At 39.1% G+C, this 18,041-nt stretch overlaps 1 protein-coding gene across 2 annotated transcripts in view; it reads right to left on the reverse strand.

The window, feature by feature from the left end:
- smarcc1a (SWI/SNF related, matrix associated, actin dependent regulator of chromatin, subfamily c, member 1a) overlaps positions 1–18,041 on the reverse strand; it is a 30,144-nt gene that overhangs the window by 11,017 nt on the left and 1,086 nt on the right. The window contains exons 2-22 of one of the 2 annotated variants that reach the window (XM_062422811.1): positions 16,348–16,467; positions 16,152–16,237; positions 15,687–15,768; positions 14,674–14,766; positions 14,495–14,564; positions 14,119–14,188; positions 12,927–13,002; positions 11,877–12,002; positions 9,570–9,688; positions 9,330–9,460; positions 6,133–6,192; positions 5,914–5,951; positions 5,591–5,712; positions 4,939–5,010; positions 4,730–4,843; positions 4,402–4,555; positions 4,124–4,234; positions 3,833–3,892; positions 2,824–3,082; positions 2,552–2,713; positions 1,071–1,126 (exon numbers count right to left, since the gene is read on the reverse strand). In XM_062422811.1, the coding sequence (XP_062278795.1) occupies positions 1,071–1,126; positions 2,552–2,713; positions 2,824–3,082; positions 3,833–3,892; positions 4,124–4,234; positions 4,402–4,555; positions 4,730–4,843; positions 4,939–5,010; positions 5,591–5,712; positions 5,914–5,951; positions 6,133–6,192; positions 9,330–9,460; positions 9,570–9,688; positions 11,877–12,002; positions 12,927–13,002; positions 14,119–14,188; positions 14,495–14,564; positions 14,674–14,766; positions 15,687–15,768; positions 16,152–16,237; positions 16,348–16,467 (2,181 nt within the window). The remainder of the gene's footprint in view (positions 1–1,070; positions 1,127–2,551; positions 2,714–2,823; positions 3,083–3,832; positions 3,893–4,123; positions 4,235–4,401; positions 4,556–4,729; positions 4,844–4,938; positions 5,011–5,590; positions 5,713–5,913; positions 5,952–6,132; positions 6,193–9,329; positions 9,461–9,569; positions 9,689–11,876; positions 12,003–12,926; positions 13,003–14,118; positions 14,189–14,494; positions 14,565–14,673; positions 14,767–15,686; positions 15,769–16,151; positions 16,238–16,347; positions 16,468–18,041) is intronic. The other variant, XM_062422812.1, reaches the window with a different exon arrangement.

An 18,041-nucleotide genomic window follows, 5' to 3' on the forward strand; every position in this document is an offset into this window, starting at 1 on the left:
TAATGAAGAAGTCATCAGGCGCAAAGCTGCCCAGCAGAGCGAGGACAACGTGAACTGCCATTACATTCACCCCCGCTGGGCCTTTTCCAAAACCAAGAGGAATGGTCCAAATGTGGTTGAACAGATAAATTAAATACAAAAGGTGGGAGAGATAAAAAAAAGTGCTGGAGGGATGATGAATACAAAAGACTGGCATCCCTCAACCAACATGTGCAATTTAGTCATTTATCACAAAAATTAAAATATATTACAATGAGTGCTTCTAATGGTCGAGGGGTTCGGAGTTGAGATTTGAGGGTTTAAAAATTGCCCATTAGTATGCTTTAAAAACAAAACAAAAAAAAACATTTTAAAATGAAATCAGATCATCTGATATGCAAATTTTGAAGGCATCATCCTACATGTCACGAAACACCTGTGATTATAGAAGATTTGCATTTGTGAGTCAAAATGCATGTCAAGGTCTCTTCTTAGTGTGCACCCGACCTCTCCTTGGATCGACCGTTAGAAGCACTCATTGTAATATATTTAAATGTTTCTTTAATGTGTGATAAATGACTAAATTGCACATGTTGGTTGAGGGATGCAGCACTTTATCTCTCTCTCTCCCACCTTGTATTTAATTTGTCTGTTCTTATGCACAGGGAACACCAAGAATTACATCAAAGGCCAAATCTTGATTGACAGCTTGATTGCAGCATAACTCTGCATAACATTTACGCTAATATGCTAATGCTAATCAACCACATGGACAGTGCAGCACCTGGTAGAGTTATCTCATACTTTATCTTCAATAAATAAATAAAGCATTCAGGTGCTTTTAGGATTTGAAAACTGAATAATTAGCTTTGAGAGACACATTTCAATCACTATCAGAGACTACAATTAGCAGAAAGAAGCTGATAAATCACTGTAGCAGAGAAGCTGGCTTTCACTGCTGGAGTCATCAACAAAACTGATAAAAAAAAAGTGTTCAGCATTTTGGTCAACTTGTGCTTTTCTTAAGTGTGTTTCATACAAAGTGACTTTCCAGAACCTTTAACCTCTTTCTTTTTATTAAGTAGTCTTACCTTGTCACCCTGCTGGGAGTCTGTGTCCGTGTCCGCCTTTTCTGGTTCTGTGGTTTCTGTAAGTGACAGAAGGGGCGAAGAAATGTCACATCATGTCAAGACTGATCATGATTATTTACTGTAGCTGAAATTTTCTCTTCAATAGTGAAATAAGTAAAGGTTTAAAGTAAAAATGCATTCACAGTAAACTCTCTCTCTCTCTCTCGAAAACAAGTCTTTGAGAGGACATCAGGAGAGGAAATTAAGGCCAAAGGCATTTTAAGTGAACAGGCCCCACAGGGAAGAGTGTGGAGTGAGTTTAAGTGTGTGCACGCACTCACAACACACACACACACACACACACACACACACACACACACACACACACACACACACACACACACACACACACACACACACACACACACACACACACACACACACACACAAACTGAATACATGTACGATGAGTGTGAAACCATGTCCTGGGTGCACTTGAGCGTGTGTTATGGGTTTGAATATTGATCGTGCGATGTGAGTGTTGGCCGGGCGCTTTGGGCCATTCGAGGCACTGAATGCATTTAAAGCTTATTGATTCCAACTGTGGCTCTGGAGGGCATTAATTCAGGTGTAACGGATGATTGTGGTATTGTGTGTGTGTGTGTGTGTTTGGAGAGGAGAGGAAGAAGTGAGCAACAGTGGAAGAAAAAGAGATTTTTTCAAGAAAGCACAGAGCCAAATAGAGGAGGAGAGAAAGAGATAAGCACATGGTAGAGTGTGATGACCCAGTTTTCTGCTCTCCCTCCTCCCTCTCCTCTGCCCCATCTGCCACCGCCGTTTTAATCCACTGGTTACCACGGCTGCACACACACACACAGACACACACACACCAATACTCCTGCATTGTTCATCCCTCTGCTGGTAAATTGAGAGGTGTATCGACTTCAAACGTCAAGACGTGATTATCTCTGCCTCATACTCGGGTGAATACAATCTTTTTTTTTTTTAAGAGCAGGAGGTAAAAAAAAACAAGGATGAGAGCACAAGACAGACTGATGACACTGTCCACTCTTATAATGTCCTCACACATACACAAAGGGCAGCATTCTGCATCACAGATGTGACAGGCCTGCCTGATGCCGAGTATATGCTGCCCTCTAGTGGCCGCAGACATCACAACACACAAAACTACCAAATCTTGTGTGAATAGGATCAAATTTTTACTGGTTAGAGAGGAAGACTATTTACTACACTTGTATTCCCAAACTTTTTTTAAATGTATTTCGTTACTAGTGGGTTTGCTTGACACTATTAATGTAAAGCTCTTTGTAACTTTTATTCTGAGAAGTATGTAATTAAATCTCTATTTACTGACTTAAAACAACGCTTCAATTTTCCCATAAAGGCCCCATTTTGAGTGTTACACATTTTCTTTCATTCGTGGGTTTTTGGCGCCTCAGCTACCGTTTCTAGCCGTCAGTCGTCATTAAGTGTTAAGTCACCTGTTTTTTCTGGCTCATCTGGGGCGGTGCCAGCGATGCCGCTGCTCTCCAGGCCGAAGGCGGGGTCTACCTTGCCCGTGCTCCTGGCTGCCTCCTGCACCTTTTTCACGTGGGCCTCCACCAGTTCAGCCGGCACCTCCTCACGCACGCGGGAGAACTCCTCTGCGGATGGAGGACATCAGCCATATTAATATGATACTCGCAGTTGTCTTATGTTATTTGCAAAAAATTTGACTGTAGTAAATGTAACAGTCAGAAAAGTTTAATCTCACCTAGGGCTGCCCTGGCAGCAGCAGAAGCCACTCTGGGGTCGACCACAGAGGCAAGGAAGGCAACAGTGCTCATGACGGGGTTTCCAGACTGGCTGAAGGGTATGGGCTGGTAGGCAAGAGGGCCCAGGGAGGACTCGGTGTTCTCCAGGTATGGATCCTCGATGGGGAGCCGCAGGAAGTGCAGGATACACTCGTCTTGGGTGCGTGAACCAACGTGCTCCGACACTTTGTTCCAGTCGTCTTTGAACATCTCAAGAGCCTGTTAGCAGGTGAGGGAGTCAAAACATTAGGACTGCTACTAACAGCTATCTTAAAACATTGATTCATCTGCAGATTATTTTCTTAATCAATCGTTTAATCTGTGAAATGTTTAAAAAAACAGTGAATAAAAATTTTGGAGGCCACTGTGATGTGTTTAATTAGCTTGTTTTGTCTACTAACAATCCAAAACCTTTTAAATATTCAATTCACTGTCATATGATGAAGAAAAATACCAAATCAGCACATTTAAGAAGCTGGAGCCAAACACTGTTGGACATTTTTGATGGAGAATTTTATCTACTAACAGCTCACATAATGAGTCTTAGAGGTCATAACACCTCCTGAGCAATATTCACAGAGAAATGCAGGAACATATGAAAGTGATAGAGGACAGAGGTAAAGGCTTAAGGTGTTGTTAAGGCAGATGAGACAGAAATGTTGAGATGGAAGGAGAGATGAGGGGAAGAGGGTTTTGCATTTTGATAAGGGGAGTAATTAAAAAAGTCAATAAAAAGAGGAGAGAAGGAACATTTCATTCAAAAGGTTCAAGGCTTACATGAAAAGTTGGAAGAATGAGGAACAAATGGTACAAATGGGAAGAAAGAGACGGGCAAAGACACAGGGTGACAGATAGGTGATGGGAAGGCAATGCAAAACACCCCGATTATGTTCTTCATCAGTGATTATTTAATATAATTTACAGTGTTTGAGCAGATTCCTTTCCTTTCCTATTTACTGCGGGACTCACCTCCAGCAGCAGTAGAGTCTCCTGCTCGGTCCATTCCCTGGTGGAGGTCACGGCTTTAGCCTACAGGGAACCACAACCAATCACATTAAGATAGGTAACACATAATAAGAATGTGTATAAAGGTATATTTTAAGTAGGAGTTCATTTTCATCAATTTTTGCCCTCAATTTCCATTAAAAAGTTTTTAAAAAATGATGCACCTGTTGTTACTATTTTAGGAATAAAAAGGTAAATTATAACTCTAAATGTAGAGAATCATATGAAGGATGAAGGATGGTGCCATGTGCCGACCTTTTTCTTGTTGTAAAGGTCCGTCCGAAGGCCGAAGTTTTGCAGGTCGATGGCCATGGCCTTGTCTTTGTCTTTGCCTGGGAAGTTGGGCATCTGCTGTTGAGGGGGGATCTGGAGGGGATGAAACACGACACATTTAACAACCATATATCACCATTTTTAGTGCCTATAAAAAGATCTTTATATCAGTTTTGTCATTGTGTTTTTAAAAATAATCTCTTGGAAATAGCACAAAGGGAATCTGTTGTGCTGGAAGAAATTGTTACCGTCATCCTTACCGGTGGAGGTCGGTGGTTCAGGGGCATGAGGCCTGAGGGTGTGTCAGCCAGCACCGTGAAGTGGGGTGTGGGTGGGGGGCCCATGGGCAGAGGGCGACTGTCTGAATCAACCTGATAGTTCACCAAACCCCACTGCTCCAAGAATGCATGGACCCTGGAGACAAGACAGCCATTAAATTAGGGTTGGGTAACTTTTACATTTTTAACTTGGGAGGAAGAAAACAAACTTTAAGCTTTTTAAACTTTATCTTTTTAAACCTTCAGTATTTGGATCTAGTAACTCAACTGGTGAAAAATTAAAAGAATCGAACTGAGAAACTTGGCTCACCTCATGATAGCGCAGACATCTCCGGTCAAGTTCCTGCGGCAGGAGGTGGAGGTGAGATACTCTTGAGGGTTTAGCCGATACGTGTCGATCATGAAGTTGCGGTACGCCAGGTATCTGTTAGGGAGTCGGGAAGAATCATGTTTAGCGGGGCAGGACGTTATTGTAATATGCAGCTAATGTGTGGATGCTTAGTGTGCGTTTAAACTCACATCTCTGGAGTTTTGGACTTGTTTTTTCCGTTGAAGAACTCAGGCAGGGCTCTTCTCTCAATTTCATGGATGCTGGCAGAAAAAAATAAAAAAATAAACTAACAATTAGGAGCAGGCGGGGAGTTCTGGTCCTCTGAAATGAGGCCAACACGGAAGTAACTTAAAACTGCATTCTATCAAAAGGCCACCAGGGGGCGACCGTTTTGGTGTCAAAAGGACTTCGGTCTCTATACAAGTCAATGGAGAATTCACCAACTTCTCACTTGATTTCTAACCTCAGTAAATGTTTTCAAAATGTGTTTATGGTCTCAATCGCTAGTTTAAAGCCTTCTTCAATGCAGTATGATGTTCATTTGGGACATTTTGGCCTCCCTGATTTTATATGTGACGATAAAGCAGGGTATGCATTAGGGCGTGGCTACGTCGTGATTGACAGGTTGATTGGTTCACAGGTTCAGGAGGGCGCCTCATGCCCCTCCTGATGCCCACATAAGATCCGAAACTATTCGCTTCCAAGCAGCAGTCCACAAACCAAAGGGTGACGTCACGGATGTTACGTCCATTTCTTATATACAGTCTATGATTAGGAGTCAAATCTACAAACACACACAAGCCTTTTCCTGTGGCGTACACATCCTGACCAGGCTCTTACCAGTTGTAGTCAAACCAAGAGCTGTAGCTCGGGATGATGATGTGGTGCGTCTGTTCTGTCACGTTGTCTTCGCTGGCGTCTATCAGTCGGTTCACTTCAGCTTTGCCCTGATCCTCGTCGTCCTGCGTTCAATTAATTTACACAACAAATGTTAAAAACACCTGAATTTGCCACAATGGGGATCAATAAAGTGTAATATTATAACAATAAAAGTAAAAAAAGGAAATAATTATGAGGATCAAGGGGACAGTTTGCAGACACATCTGCAGTGTTTTGATTTGTTGATGACATAAATAGACAAGGAGCTTTTAAAATCATCGCACCTTTCCATTAGACAGCACAGAGTCGTCCTCCATGTCATCTGGAAGACAAAAAAACATTTGATTTTAGTTGAGAAACATCAAACAGCGGCATGGTCTACACTGAACACTTAGTTGGGAACTGATCACAGTAAGTTGTTGTTGTTGTTATTTTTCTAAATGGGTGATTAATTAATTAATTCATACACAACTAGACAGATAATTTCAGTCATAGACACATACCCGAGTCAGCCACATTCCCTCTTTTCACTGGAGTATTTTCACTGTCTCTCTTTGAATTTGCTGTGTATATAAATAAAATAAAAAAGATATATGATGAGGAGTAGAGCACTGAAGTAAAAATAAAAAATAAGTTTTATACACAGTTTATAATTCAGCTGCAGGCAAAGAGGCATTAACCGGCACTCAAAAAAAGGGGACACAAAAATAGACTCTGTGTGTGTGTGTGTGTGTGTGTGTGTGTGTGTGTGTGTGTGTGTGTGTGTGTGTGTGTGTGTGTTAGGAGATTTTTGTAAAAGTGGGACATTGCAGATGGGACTTGGTCTAAAAGGAGCATTTTTAGTCAGGATTGTGAGTTAAATTTTTTTTTTGAAAGAGGATCTTGAAGGAGAGAACAGATCGAGCTCAATTCATCGCTGGTTAATTAAAAAAAATGCTTCCTCAGGCTGTTTTCCTACTTTGTCCGACTGCAACATGATGCATGTCTGTTTGTGTGTGTGTGTGTGTGCGGGGGGGGGGGGGGAGATGACTTTTTTTGCTGCAGAGGGGATTTAAAATGAGCACATAAAAACATGCTACAGATTTAAATTGGTCTGTTAGTTTGTTTGACTGTTTTTAATAATGATTGCTGCAAAACATACAAATTTAAAATGAAAGCAAAGAAAGCTTATAATATGTTATATATTTGAGAAGTAAGAAAGAGGAAATGTTTGGTATTCTTGTGTAATAAAATCCTCTGAACAGTAAATATATATATATAAATATAAAAAAGAAGCTGGCATTTAAGTTCCTCTTAACTGACTAATCACTGACTTTTCTTCATAACTTCCCCCTGTGACTGTGCTTCCTTTGTCAGATGTTAACACACACTGAGATCTCAAGCCCTTTTCTGGTGGACTCTTATTTTATCATTTCTATGTTTTTGAGAACAAGAGACATCTGTACCATGTTTGGTCATGTTTTCTTTCTCTCTCTCTGTTTTTCTTACTTTCTGTAAACTTGTAAATGAAAATGGTTTGTTTGCCTCAATAAAAAATATTATTTAAAAAACACTAAAGCACTTTTCTGATTTGCAATTTAGACATACTTTCTAACAGGATTCAGAAATATAGTGAACATAAATAAATCATTTCTGGCCGAAAACACAAGGCCTTGATGATGACAAAAAAAAAGGATAAGGGACTCTTGTATTTAAACTCCATTATGTCAAAATGGCTAAAAAGAAAACTTGGAAAGTGTTATAGATGGTGGAAGGTAGAAGAAGGTGGATTGTGTGCACTTAAGTAAAGTACAAGTGAAAGCAAAAAGCAGCCCATAAAAGAAAAGATGGTGTTTGCATCATGCTTGCCTGACCAAAACCTTGCAGGTCTAAAAAGTTGCATCAATACATTTTATTGCAAGCTTGAAAATGTCAGCATGCAAACGACCTTCTTCTTCTTCTTCTTCTTTCCCTTAGTTTGTTTCACTTTCCCTCGTCTGCAGCTGCACGTCTGCTCTTCAGTTATCTGACACAGCGTTTTCAGTGACTGAGGACAAGCTGCTCAGACTTCAAGACCAAGGGCAGATCTGTGGCTAAGCCTCGAACTCCCAGAGCCAGGTCCAATTTTTTTAGTTTTTTTGTTGATGGTACACATGCACAAACTTAAATTTTACTGCAGTGCATGATTAGTATTAGTAGTAATGATTTATTTCAATCCTAATTAACAATTTTGCAAAAAATAAATAAATAAATAAATAAAAATAAGGCATTAAATCGAGAGAAAAACAACAAAATATTTGAATTTCACTCGTAAAACTGCCTAAACTGAAATTGTTATAAACTAGTCAGATTCAGCCAGCAGTGGGTTAAAGTTACTGTTCAGAGAAATTGATTTAATTTTTAAAAAAGGGCTTTTAAAGAGAAACAGTGAAGGCTGCAGCCCCAGAAGCCGACCCGTCGCTCCGCTCCTGTTCAAGGCTAAACTTGCTCCTCAAGTTCATCTACAGATCATTCGTGCCCTCGGGCTTCTGTCTCATTCAGCATTAACGGCGCCGGGGGGGAAATCTAAACTTAGAAAAACGGTGACGGCCAACTTTCTGTCAATCATTTTGTACTTGCAGACAGACTGCAGGGTGCTCAAACAATCAATAGAGAGGGAAGTTAATAGACAGAAAAGCAACCTGACCTGCAAGTCTCATTATCAATTAATCATTAAATTCATCCTCCACTCAAATAAAAGAAAATGTACTTTTGCTTCTTGCAGAGTAGATGCCATTTTAATAGTTTTAACAAGATAATTTAACTTGGAAAACCTCATCAGTCACCAATAATTATTGATTATAGAGTATTTTATACACATCATGACATGACGTACAACATGTCTGAAGGGGATCTTTAAATCATTTACTGTTTTTCTCAGTTTTATTCTCATTGTGAAGTGAGTTTAGGACCGTTGGTCAAATAAAACAAGTGATGTGAAAACGTTACCTTGGGCTAATGTTCCAGATACAATGATTTATCGTAAGGATGAGCGACAGATAGCTTAATCGGTTCCTCAAATGATTAAAATCATACTGACTTTGGCCTTAATCGCCCCATTAAATGTAAGTTAAAGCGTCTTTAGATTTTTTACTGGGATGTATTTCCCAGTAAAAAGGCATTTTTGAGCAGTCTTCACATACAACAGATCCTTTGCATTTGATTGGACTGCTTAAAAGTAGGCAGGACTGAGAGTTTAGCTTAATTTCAGAGCTAGAGAGGATTGCTGGCTCCCCCCCAACACACCTCCTTCACCTGTTGTGAGATGAGGAAGAGGACGACGAGGGAAAGATGAATGAATTAAACCTCAGCCATGTAGTTTTGAAAGTGAAAAAACAAGGTGTGTGCCCACTGATATGCCAACACACATCTCTCTCTCCATAATGCTTGGTTTGCTACTACGACCCACAAACAGTGAAGGGTGCTTTTAGATGAGCAGTGTGGCTAGCTACTCGTCCAAAGTCACATTTGATTGGACGCCGCTGAGTGCACGAAGAGTCATCAAACATTTAAAACTGTTTAACAAGAAGATAAATAACAAGGGGATTTGATGTAAAAACAATCTGACTCCTCTTTGGTTGACATTTTAACCAAACTGCTGACTTCATCTAATTGTTCAAAGTGATAATGCAATCATAATACTTTTTTTAAAAGCTCGGCCCCCACCTCTAAGGGTACATACCATTTTTGGACATGCTGCCCTCTTCCATGCTGGCACCGGCCGAGGAGTCGTCCATGTCCTTACTCACGTCCTCCTCCGTGTCCTCCTCTTCTCCTCTGTGGCCCCGTCGCTTCCAGTGAGGCCCTGGGTTCCTAAAATCGGAGAGAGGGTAGAGTTATAGTCACGTTAATTGAAACTGGAAACCCTTAAACCAGAATGTTTTGCACACTCAAACCAGTGTTAAAAATTCGCCTCCCTTACCCCTTCTTTCCTCCCTTCTTGCGGGATTCTGCAGGAGTGCTGGGCGGCGAGGGCGAGCGTCTCCTCTTCTTTCCGGCAGAGTTGGCCTTGCGCTCCTTGCGATCGGGTGTACGGGAAGACTGATCAGACAAACCCCACGTGCAGCGCAGGGAGCGAGGGATGGAGGATGAGAGAAAGAGCCGCAGAATGAGAGGATGGAACGGTTGCACACACAAGGAAGGGAAGCAGTGGGAGAACGACGGCCGGGGGGGAAGAGGAGGGGAGGAGGAAGGGGTGGGGTGGGGGGGTGGGGGTGAGGATGCTGTGGTGGTGGTGGAGGAGACGACCAGGGTTCCTGTATACTGACTAGGGCTGAGTACACTGAGACTTTTGTTAAATAATCATCAGTAATGTGGATATAATGACTGAGTGGATAAAGGTAGATAATAGAACAGTCTGTTAAGCTCAGAAAATTACATTTTTTACTGTAATGCAGCCTTTAAAAAGCAGTAAAAGACACTTATTCCATATTACGATAATCAAAATCTATAAAATATAACAATAATATCAATGTATTACAACTCTAATACTGACCTCTCTTAAAATATCTCCTCTTATATCCAAATTTTCCCTTGTTGATTTGATCATCGTGGAGAAACAGTCAACTTTTGTAATGTTTAATTATCTTTTTTGCAGATTTTTTTAAATGTTTTCTTTCCCTGTGCAGTCTGTTACCAAAAGGCAATTTAAAAAAAGACTCTTCTAAATCAGACACACTTTTATTTAGCTAATGTTACTGGTCTTATTATAAAAAGGGCAGAATTGATACATCTACACGACCAGTTAGTTTAATATTAAGCATAAACTGAAGGTGCCTCCATGTATAAAAGTCTTCCCTCTTTATTATATGCTCTTGTTTTCATTGAAGCTGCATGAACTTTCTGATTTGGGGAACTGATTGTATTCATTATCTGTTGTTGTCTTGGTTTCAGTGTTGCCATTGTGGCTTTTTTATGGTTGTATTGCTCTGATGTCGTTATGATGTTAGCTGTGGTTTGTCTTTGTCTTTTTTTTTTTTTATCTTTGGTTTCTGTCTTTTTTTGTACTGTCCTTGTATTGTCTAGTCTATGTTTGTATGTTGATTCAATGTCTGTTTATATGTTTGGACCCCCTCGAAAAACGAGACGATGCATCTTAAGGGGTTTATCCAAATAAATAAATTTCAACATATCTTCCTCTAAGTCGTCTAACTGCAATCATTTGAAAACTTTGGCTCTGTGAAGAAATATGCGGCTAGTAAAGATTTCTTTTAAAAATGTACCAGCCCTGTCTGATTTAGTTTTAATTGTTCGAAATAATTAACCTAACGTGATCAGAAACCCTGTAATACATCAGAAGGAGAGAAAGTGTAAAAGGAACGTTTTTTGGAAAGGATGGGCGACAAACAGACGCAGGCGAAAGAGGACGACGCACAATCCACTTCATGCAACAAACAGAAAACCTACAGCAAGAACTTCACACACACACACTCAACATATCGTTCAGTACACAACTTCTGATTAAGTATTAAAATGCACAATTCCTGCTGGACAGTGTGTTTGAACATTAAAGCTGCAGTTGGTAAGTCTTATAAAAGTAACTTTTTGTCATATTTGCTAAGACTGTCACTATGTAAAGACAGCATTACATGAAACTAGTAATATGTAAAAAATAAAAATAAATAAAAACCAGGCTCATTTAGCCCCCATCTATTGCTCCTACTGCAAATTGGCAAATTGCCAGAATCCAACGTGACCGGACAACAAGAACCAATCAGAGACAGGATGGTGTCTGATGGAGTGTCTGACAGCTGTCAATCACTGCTCTATCACACAGCCCCCCTCCCCCTTCCTCCTCAGCTCGGGAGAGCGGCTTCAGGAGCATAGAGAAAGTAATGGCGCAGCAACAACAATCAGCGAGGACAAAACTACCGATACCTCCGTTACCAACAACAGCATACCGGGTCACGCGCACGTCAGCCTCCTCTGGGGGAGGGACTTTGGAGGCAGGGCAGGAGTGCAGCGTAGAGGGAGGGGGAGGGATCTGAAAGTTGTACTTCTTCAAATTTGACGCTATGTCCTCTCTCTCCTCAAAGTTACCAACTGCAGCTTTAAATGTCTTCTGTTGTTTATCAGCGTCAGTTAAGACTCAGAAAACGTGTTGTTGACACTGAACATGCAGAGAATGGGAAAGTGTTTGGGCTCGTACTGTAGCTTCAAATTTGTACTGATTAACAAAGTCTGGATGAAGCTTTGGGAATATTTAAACACACACACACACACAACATACCTCCTCCTCCTTCGGGTAGACTCTCTGGCGGAAGCAGACTGGTTTCTTGTTCTCGTCCACCTCGTAGTCTTCTTCATTCATCCACTCGTTGAAGGCATCGGTGTCTAAAACCCACTTAGCATGAACCTGAGGGGGGGGGAAGAGTCGACAGGGTGTTATGTGAAGCTTATACAGGACTACACGCTTTCCTTCATCGTCTTCCCCAATCCATACTGGAATCATTTTTACTTTTAACAATGATGATGTGCTGCCTTTTTAAATCAAATCAGCTGCAATCAGAGCATCACCTACACATCTGTTACAGGTTGCTGATCGGGTTGCAAAGGGGTGGAACATTTCCAGAAACTTTCCATGGGAAGTTAAACTGGGGAATTTTGGAAATACTCCAAGCTGGAAACTTTCCATGGGAATTATGGGAATACATGGGAATTAGCTGGACATTTGGGGTAATTTATACAAACTGTATCAGCTGTATACAAACTAATACAATTTTTTTAAAGCAACATTTTGACTTGATTTATTTGTGATTACAACTTGAATCAATTCTTTCATTGAACAACAAAAACATGAATGTTGAGTAAAATAAACATATTCTCTTCTAGATATCATGTGTGCATGTGATGGAGGAGCGCACAGTGCATGTAGAGGGTGTGGCCCTGCAGTGACTAATGCGCTATGTGCATGTGATGAAGTAATAAGGAAGATATTCAACTGTATTTGCATTAAATCGGGTTGTTTTAAACCAAGATTAGGCTACAAGATGTTTTTTTTCTTACTACATTTAAAATTCCCTGTTATAGGCTAATATGCAATTGTGTAAATTTCCAGTTTATTTTCTTTAATTCCCATGGAAAGCTTCAGTTGTGACTTCTTCTGCTTCCTGCGTGCTTCTATTTGGAGTTAAAATTCATCATAAAACATAAAAAATAATAACAATGATGGCCTCGCTTGACACTAGTACCTAATTGTTTCTTACATGATCCATTTTAAGGCTTAAAAATGGTGAACTAGCTATAAGTTCCTCCTCTGCTTTTACTCCTCATTGCTCACCTTCCACGGCCTGTCAGTGCTGGGAGGATCCTCCACATCACCATCCACCTCGCTGACTGATACCCAGGTATCGTAGCTAACACAACAAAAGAAAAACAGCCACGTGTCAGTGAGAAGTATATCAATGATTAACAGATTACAGCAGTTACCCAAACAGACATGAAATACATTTATGATCATTACTTCCTGAGGACCTAAGAACAGCTGCAAGTGTCGAAATGTTTAAAAGTAAACTCAAAAACTACCTGTTCAGTTTGGCTATTGATTGATAATTGTTTATAGTCTTTTTATTCCATTTTATTCTATTTGTTTTGATGTTTTAAAAGAATGTTCTACTTTATTTTAGGCTATTTTATAAGTTGTATCTTCTTATCAATTTTATTTTGTCTGTTTCTCTCGTCTTTTAATCCCTTTTTGAACCTAGTTTTAATCTAGCTTTTATTAAACTTTATCATTTATTTATTTACTTTTTACTTTTCTTTTGTCTTTAAAGTTTTTTTACTCTAAATATTAATACACCTGTTCTGTTATTCTCTCTTAGCTTGCTTATTTATTCAATTATTTCATTTAAACTTATTTTATTTACATTTTCTAAACATCTTTATCATCCTTATTTTCTCTTGCTTTCTTAAAATTTTTGTTTTTTAATATGTTAATTGTTTTTGTTCCTTTTTCTTTATGTTGTCACTTGTACTGTCTTATTATCAACTACACTAGCCTGTATGAAAGGTGCTATATAAATAAAGTTTGATTGAATTTTTAAAAAATAATCTGGGAGATTGTAAAATAAGAATTTAAGAAATCAGTCATTAAATAAAAAAGGGGATTATTCAGATTATTAAACAAATCACGTTTTAATAACTGCACTGGTGTTATATCGCTGCTTTGTGATTACTTAAAGAAATTCGATCAAAATCCATTTAAAAATCAATCTAGTCTTAAAAAAAAAAAAAAAGACTACTTAGAAGGAAATAACAATAACAAAAAAGTGAGGATCTTTCTGAGTATCCCTCCCAATATCTCTTAGGTTATCAAGAATGACATTTAAATAATGGACACCTGAGGGTATAAGTGCCTTTGTTGACATTAAAAAAGGCGTTGATTCAGAGCTACCTCACCAAAAATAATGATGAATGAACAGTAATAAATAATCAATGGTGGAGGCGTGTTTGTGATCTTCCTCTCTGCTCACCTGTCTGGGTAGAGACCCCAGTGCACCAACACCTGTTTGTCTTTCCTCAGGACAGGACGCAGCCACTCCTCTGCAAACACAAACATAAAGACACACACGTTAACTTATTATCTGAGTATTGTATAAACAACAACAACAACAAACCCCCCCAAAACAACTCCACTACTACAAACTCATTGATAACAAGTCATGTACTTTGATGTTATTTGCCATTTACAGTTTAAAATTGGATCTTTTTCATGTCAATAATAAAAAAAAACTAATTATACTGTTTTGGACATAGTGAGAGTGGGACCAAGAAAAAATGAGCCCTAAATAATATATCATGTGATTATGAATCCACCGAATATAACAGTTAAAAAGATTTCTACCCCACCTTCTTCTTGTGGCGATGGAGAAGGATAAATGTGGTGGGTGGCCTTTGATTTATCATCAGTGATGGAGCCCTACAGACGACGGAGAAGAAGAACAAAAAAACAAAAAAACAATTACAAGACAGAAACAAAGCATCTCTTCTCTTCATGACAGACTTAATCTTTTCACTGATGTAGTCACCTGGTGCCTTTTGATGGTGTCTTTGAGCTTACTGGCTTGTTTCTGGTCAATGTCCGGCGACAGGAAGACAGTGGGTCGAGTCAGGCAGTTATTCTGGAAGTACAGAATTTTTTCAGTAATTAGAAAATTATGTAAAAGTCATCCAGGCAATTTTTTATGGAAGTCAAATTACAGAACGAAACAATACTAGGGGCTTCAACTAATAACTATTTTCATTTCTAATTAATCTGTTAGTTGATTGATGTATAAAATGTGAAAAATGATGTTGAATGTTCCCTAAAGTACAAGATCCAAACATAAAGTCTCGTTTTGTCTGTCACAACCTAAATATATTCAGTTTATTATCGTAAAAAGGCTTAAAAAATAAACTCCAGGAAAATATTCACATTTAAGGTGGAACCAGTACAATTTCACTATTTTCTTTACAATTACATTTAGTCATTTAGCAGACGCTTTTATCCAAAGCGACTTACAAGGGAGAATAACATTAAAGCTACATTGCAACAGAGACATTAGTGTAACAATAAATAAATACTGCTAGGTAGTTGTAAGTTAAAAGTGCTAAGTAATTGTAAGTTAAGAGAGGAGGTACTTTCTGAAGAGCTGGGTCTTCAAGTGCTTCTTATAGACAGAGGGAGGCCCCTGCTCTGGTGTTTTTTGGCAGCCCGTTCCACCAACGTGGAAGACTCAAAGTAATATATATAACCCAATGTATGAATAGTTGCGGATTAATTTTCTAATTAAGAGAGTCAGATCAACAGCCCTAAAAAAGCAGCTTCATGTCAGTTATGTACCACATGTAAATATATGGTTTAAATAATTAGATAAAATTAAGCTTAGTTCAAATGGTACAAACAATGAGAGCATGTTATATCTACAAGTTCAGAACCCTTCCCCTTAAGAGTTTATCCGGTTTATCAATAACACAAAAAGACTGCAGCAGACATTTGAACTACTGACACTGTGAGCTGTTTATCAACCAGCAGCCTGTGTGTGGAGAGTGTGGATCATACCTGCACCAAGTTCTTCTCTACATTTAAGAACATTTCCACGTTCCTGTCCATCCGGGACGGATTCTGCAGGTCGAACCGACGCCTGGTGATGGTTAAAGACGTACAATGAGATGTGGTTGCAGGGTTTTACTGCACTATGCATGCAAATCAAAATAACTCTTATTTCATTATTTTGTGACTTGAAATGTGTTTTTTTTATATGATCAATATCTTCTGACCACTCTTCAGATGTTCAGTCTGAGGTGGGGAGAATAGGAATTTAAGGTACCACATCTTATTTTGCCTTACTACAGCAATTACAGACAGGTGCAGATTTCTTCATTTTCAATATAAATGATTTAAGGACTTTCAAGGAAACTTTGGAACAAGTGTACGAGAAGTAAGTCACAAGAGAAGGAGCTACTTGGGTTTATATGTCAGGCCTATATGAGGGTTTAAATAAGGGTCAACCATAAATAAACTCACCAGCCCTGCTCGCTCTTAAACTTGTAGACCGACCCCAGGATGTGACACAGAGCTCCTCCAGCCTTGAAATCCAGGAAACACTTGGCCTGAAGATAGGAGAGGAACAATGAGGACAAATATAACAAAACTAAGACATGTCAGAGTGTGGTTTTAATAGAAAATATGACGTGTCTGTGTTGTGTTGTGTTGTGCTTACAGGTAGTTTGGTAAGAGCAGGATTGTTAACCCTGCGTCCAAAAGCATCCTCCTGGAACTGCAGCAGCTGGACCACAAGGCCTGCCAAGGATTTACTGGAGGGGGAGTCATTCTGGACATACTGGGACCAGACAGAGAGAAATGGATTGATTAATATACACACACACACACACACATACATCTAGAGCTGCACAGTTTATCACGTGCACACAGGGTCTCAGGTTTAGCGTCAACAATTTCAGCTTTGAGTAAGGCTGCAAAATAACAATTATCCACATTTTCAAATAATCCATCAGCTACTCTTTTTTTGATTAATTGAATAAACAACTGATCAAAAATGCAAAGAAATATCAAGCAAGAGATTCCCTACGGTTTGTGCCTGAAAAATGTACTACAAGCAACAAAACTGACAAATAAAACTGACATGAAACAAGAAAGATGATCAATTCACCGTAATCTAAATTCATCGCTTTATTCAGGTCTTTTTTTTTGGAAAATATGTTATTGCAAGAATTTCTGAAATCTTGAAATCTCATATTGATTCGGATCATAAAGCATGGATTTTGGGAGAGATGTTGGCTCACTTACTATGCCCCATCATCAAGAAAAATGTGTTTTTTTTTACTTGCAAGCACTGCAGCAAAAAAAAAAAAAAGTATACTTAAAAACTGGAATCACAGCACAGAAACACTGGATCAACAAGCTTTTATCTTAAAGCACTCATGAGAAAAAATTACATGAATTTACTGTAATGCAGCCTTTAAAAGCAGGAAAAGACAACACTTATGACATATCACGATATTACGATGTACAAAATCTAAGACGATATCTATAAAATATCATGATAACGATATAATATCCATGCCCTAATTAGTATAAGTTTCTGTGCACGTGTGAAAATGCTGGACTTAATTTTCAGAAGCCACAGAGAAGGTCAGAGTTCACAGTCAATAACAACACAGAGAGCTTGGAGAAGTGTTTAAGATCTTCCTCGAGGATGTTAGAGCAAGTACATCATTGCTGTCAAAGATCCCTCAAAGTGAAGGTTGACCTAAATCTACCATATCTCACTCCTGCTATGGCATGGAGGTATAATGTTAGAAGGGGAAACCACGACACAAAGTCCAGCTATAAGGAAAATAGGACGATTCACACTTAAATGCACAGAAACACCAGTGCCTAACGCCGCCGATCTCTACTGTACAATCAGTCTACCTCAACGAAAGAAGCTCCAGAGGAATAATTTCTGGGGAATAATCACTATTCTAAGGAGAGAAACTAACACAAGAGTGGGTATATTTATAACAAGGTCAATTTCATGGAGAGCTACGTCATTCTCAAAGTGGGGGGTAATGTTTTTTTAAAAGTAGTTAGATATTAACAAATTTAAACCAAGCATCTGTGTTAATCTTTATAAAGAAGCTACATCATTTAGTTTAAACTGTGTATTTTCCGTGTTTAAAAACGTACATAAGCTTATGAATTGTGATCATTCATTCATTGTTTTCGTCATCATAACAACAGCAATGTATGTGTGTGTGCATGTGCTGGTTTGAAGGAGGGCGTGAGGAAGACAGGAGGACTATTCTTTGTTTGGATAACTTTGTGGGTGAGTGGAGCCTGCACACACAATCTGGTATGCTGCTGTGTTGACAATACTCAACACTGCTATCTCTATATCTCTCTCTTCTGCAA

This window comes from Scomber scombrus, chromosome 7 (genome assembly GCF_963691925.1).
Source record: "Scomber scombrus chromosome 7, fScoSco1.1, whole genome shotgun sequence".
Classification (NCBI taxonomy): Eukaryota; Metazoa; Chordata; class Actinopteri; order Scombriformes; family Scombridae; genus Scomber; species Scomber scombrus.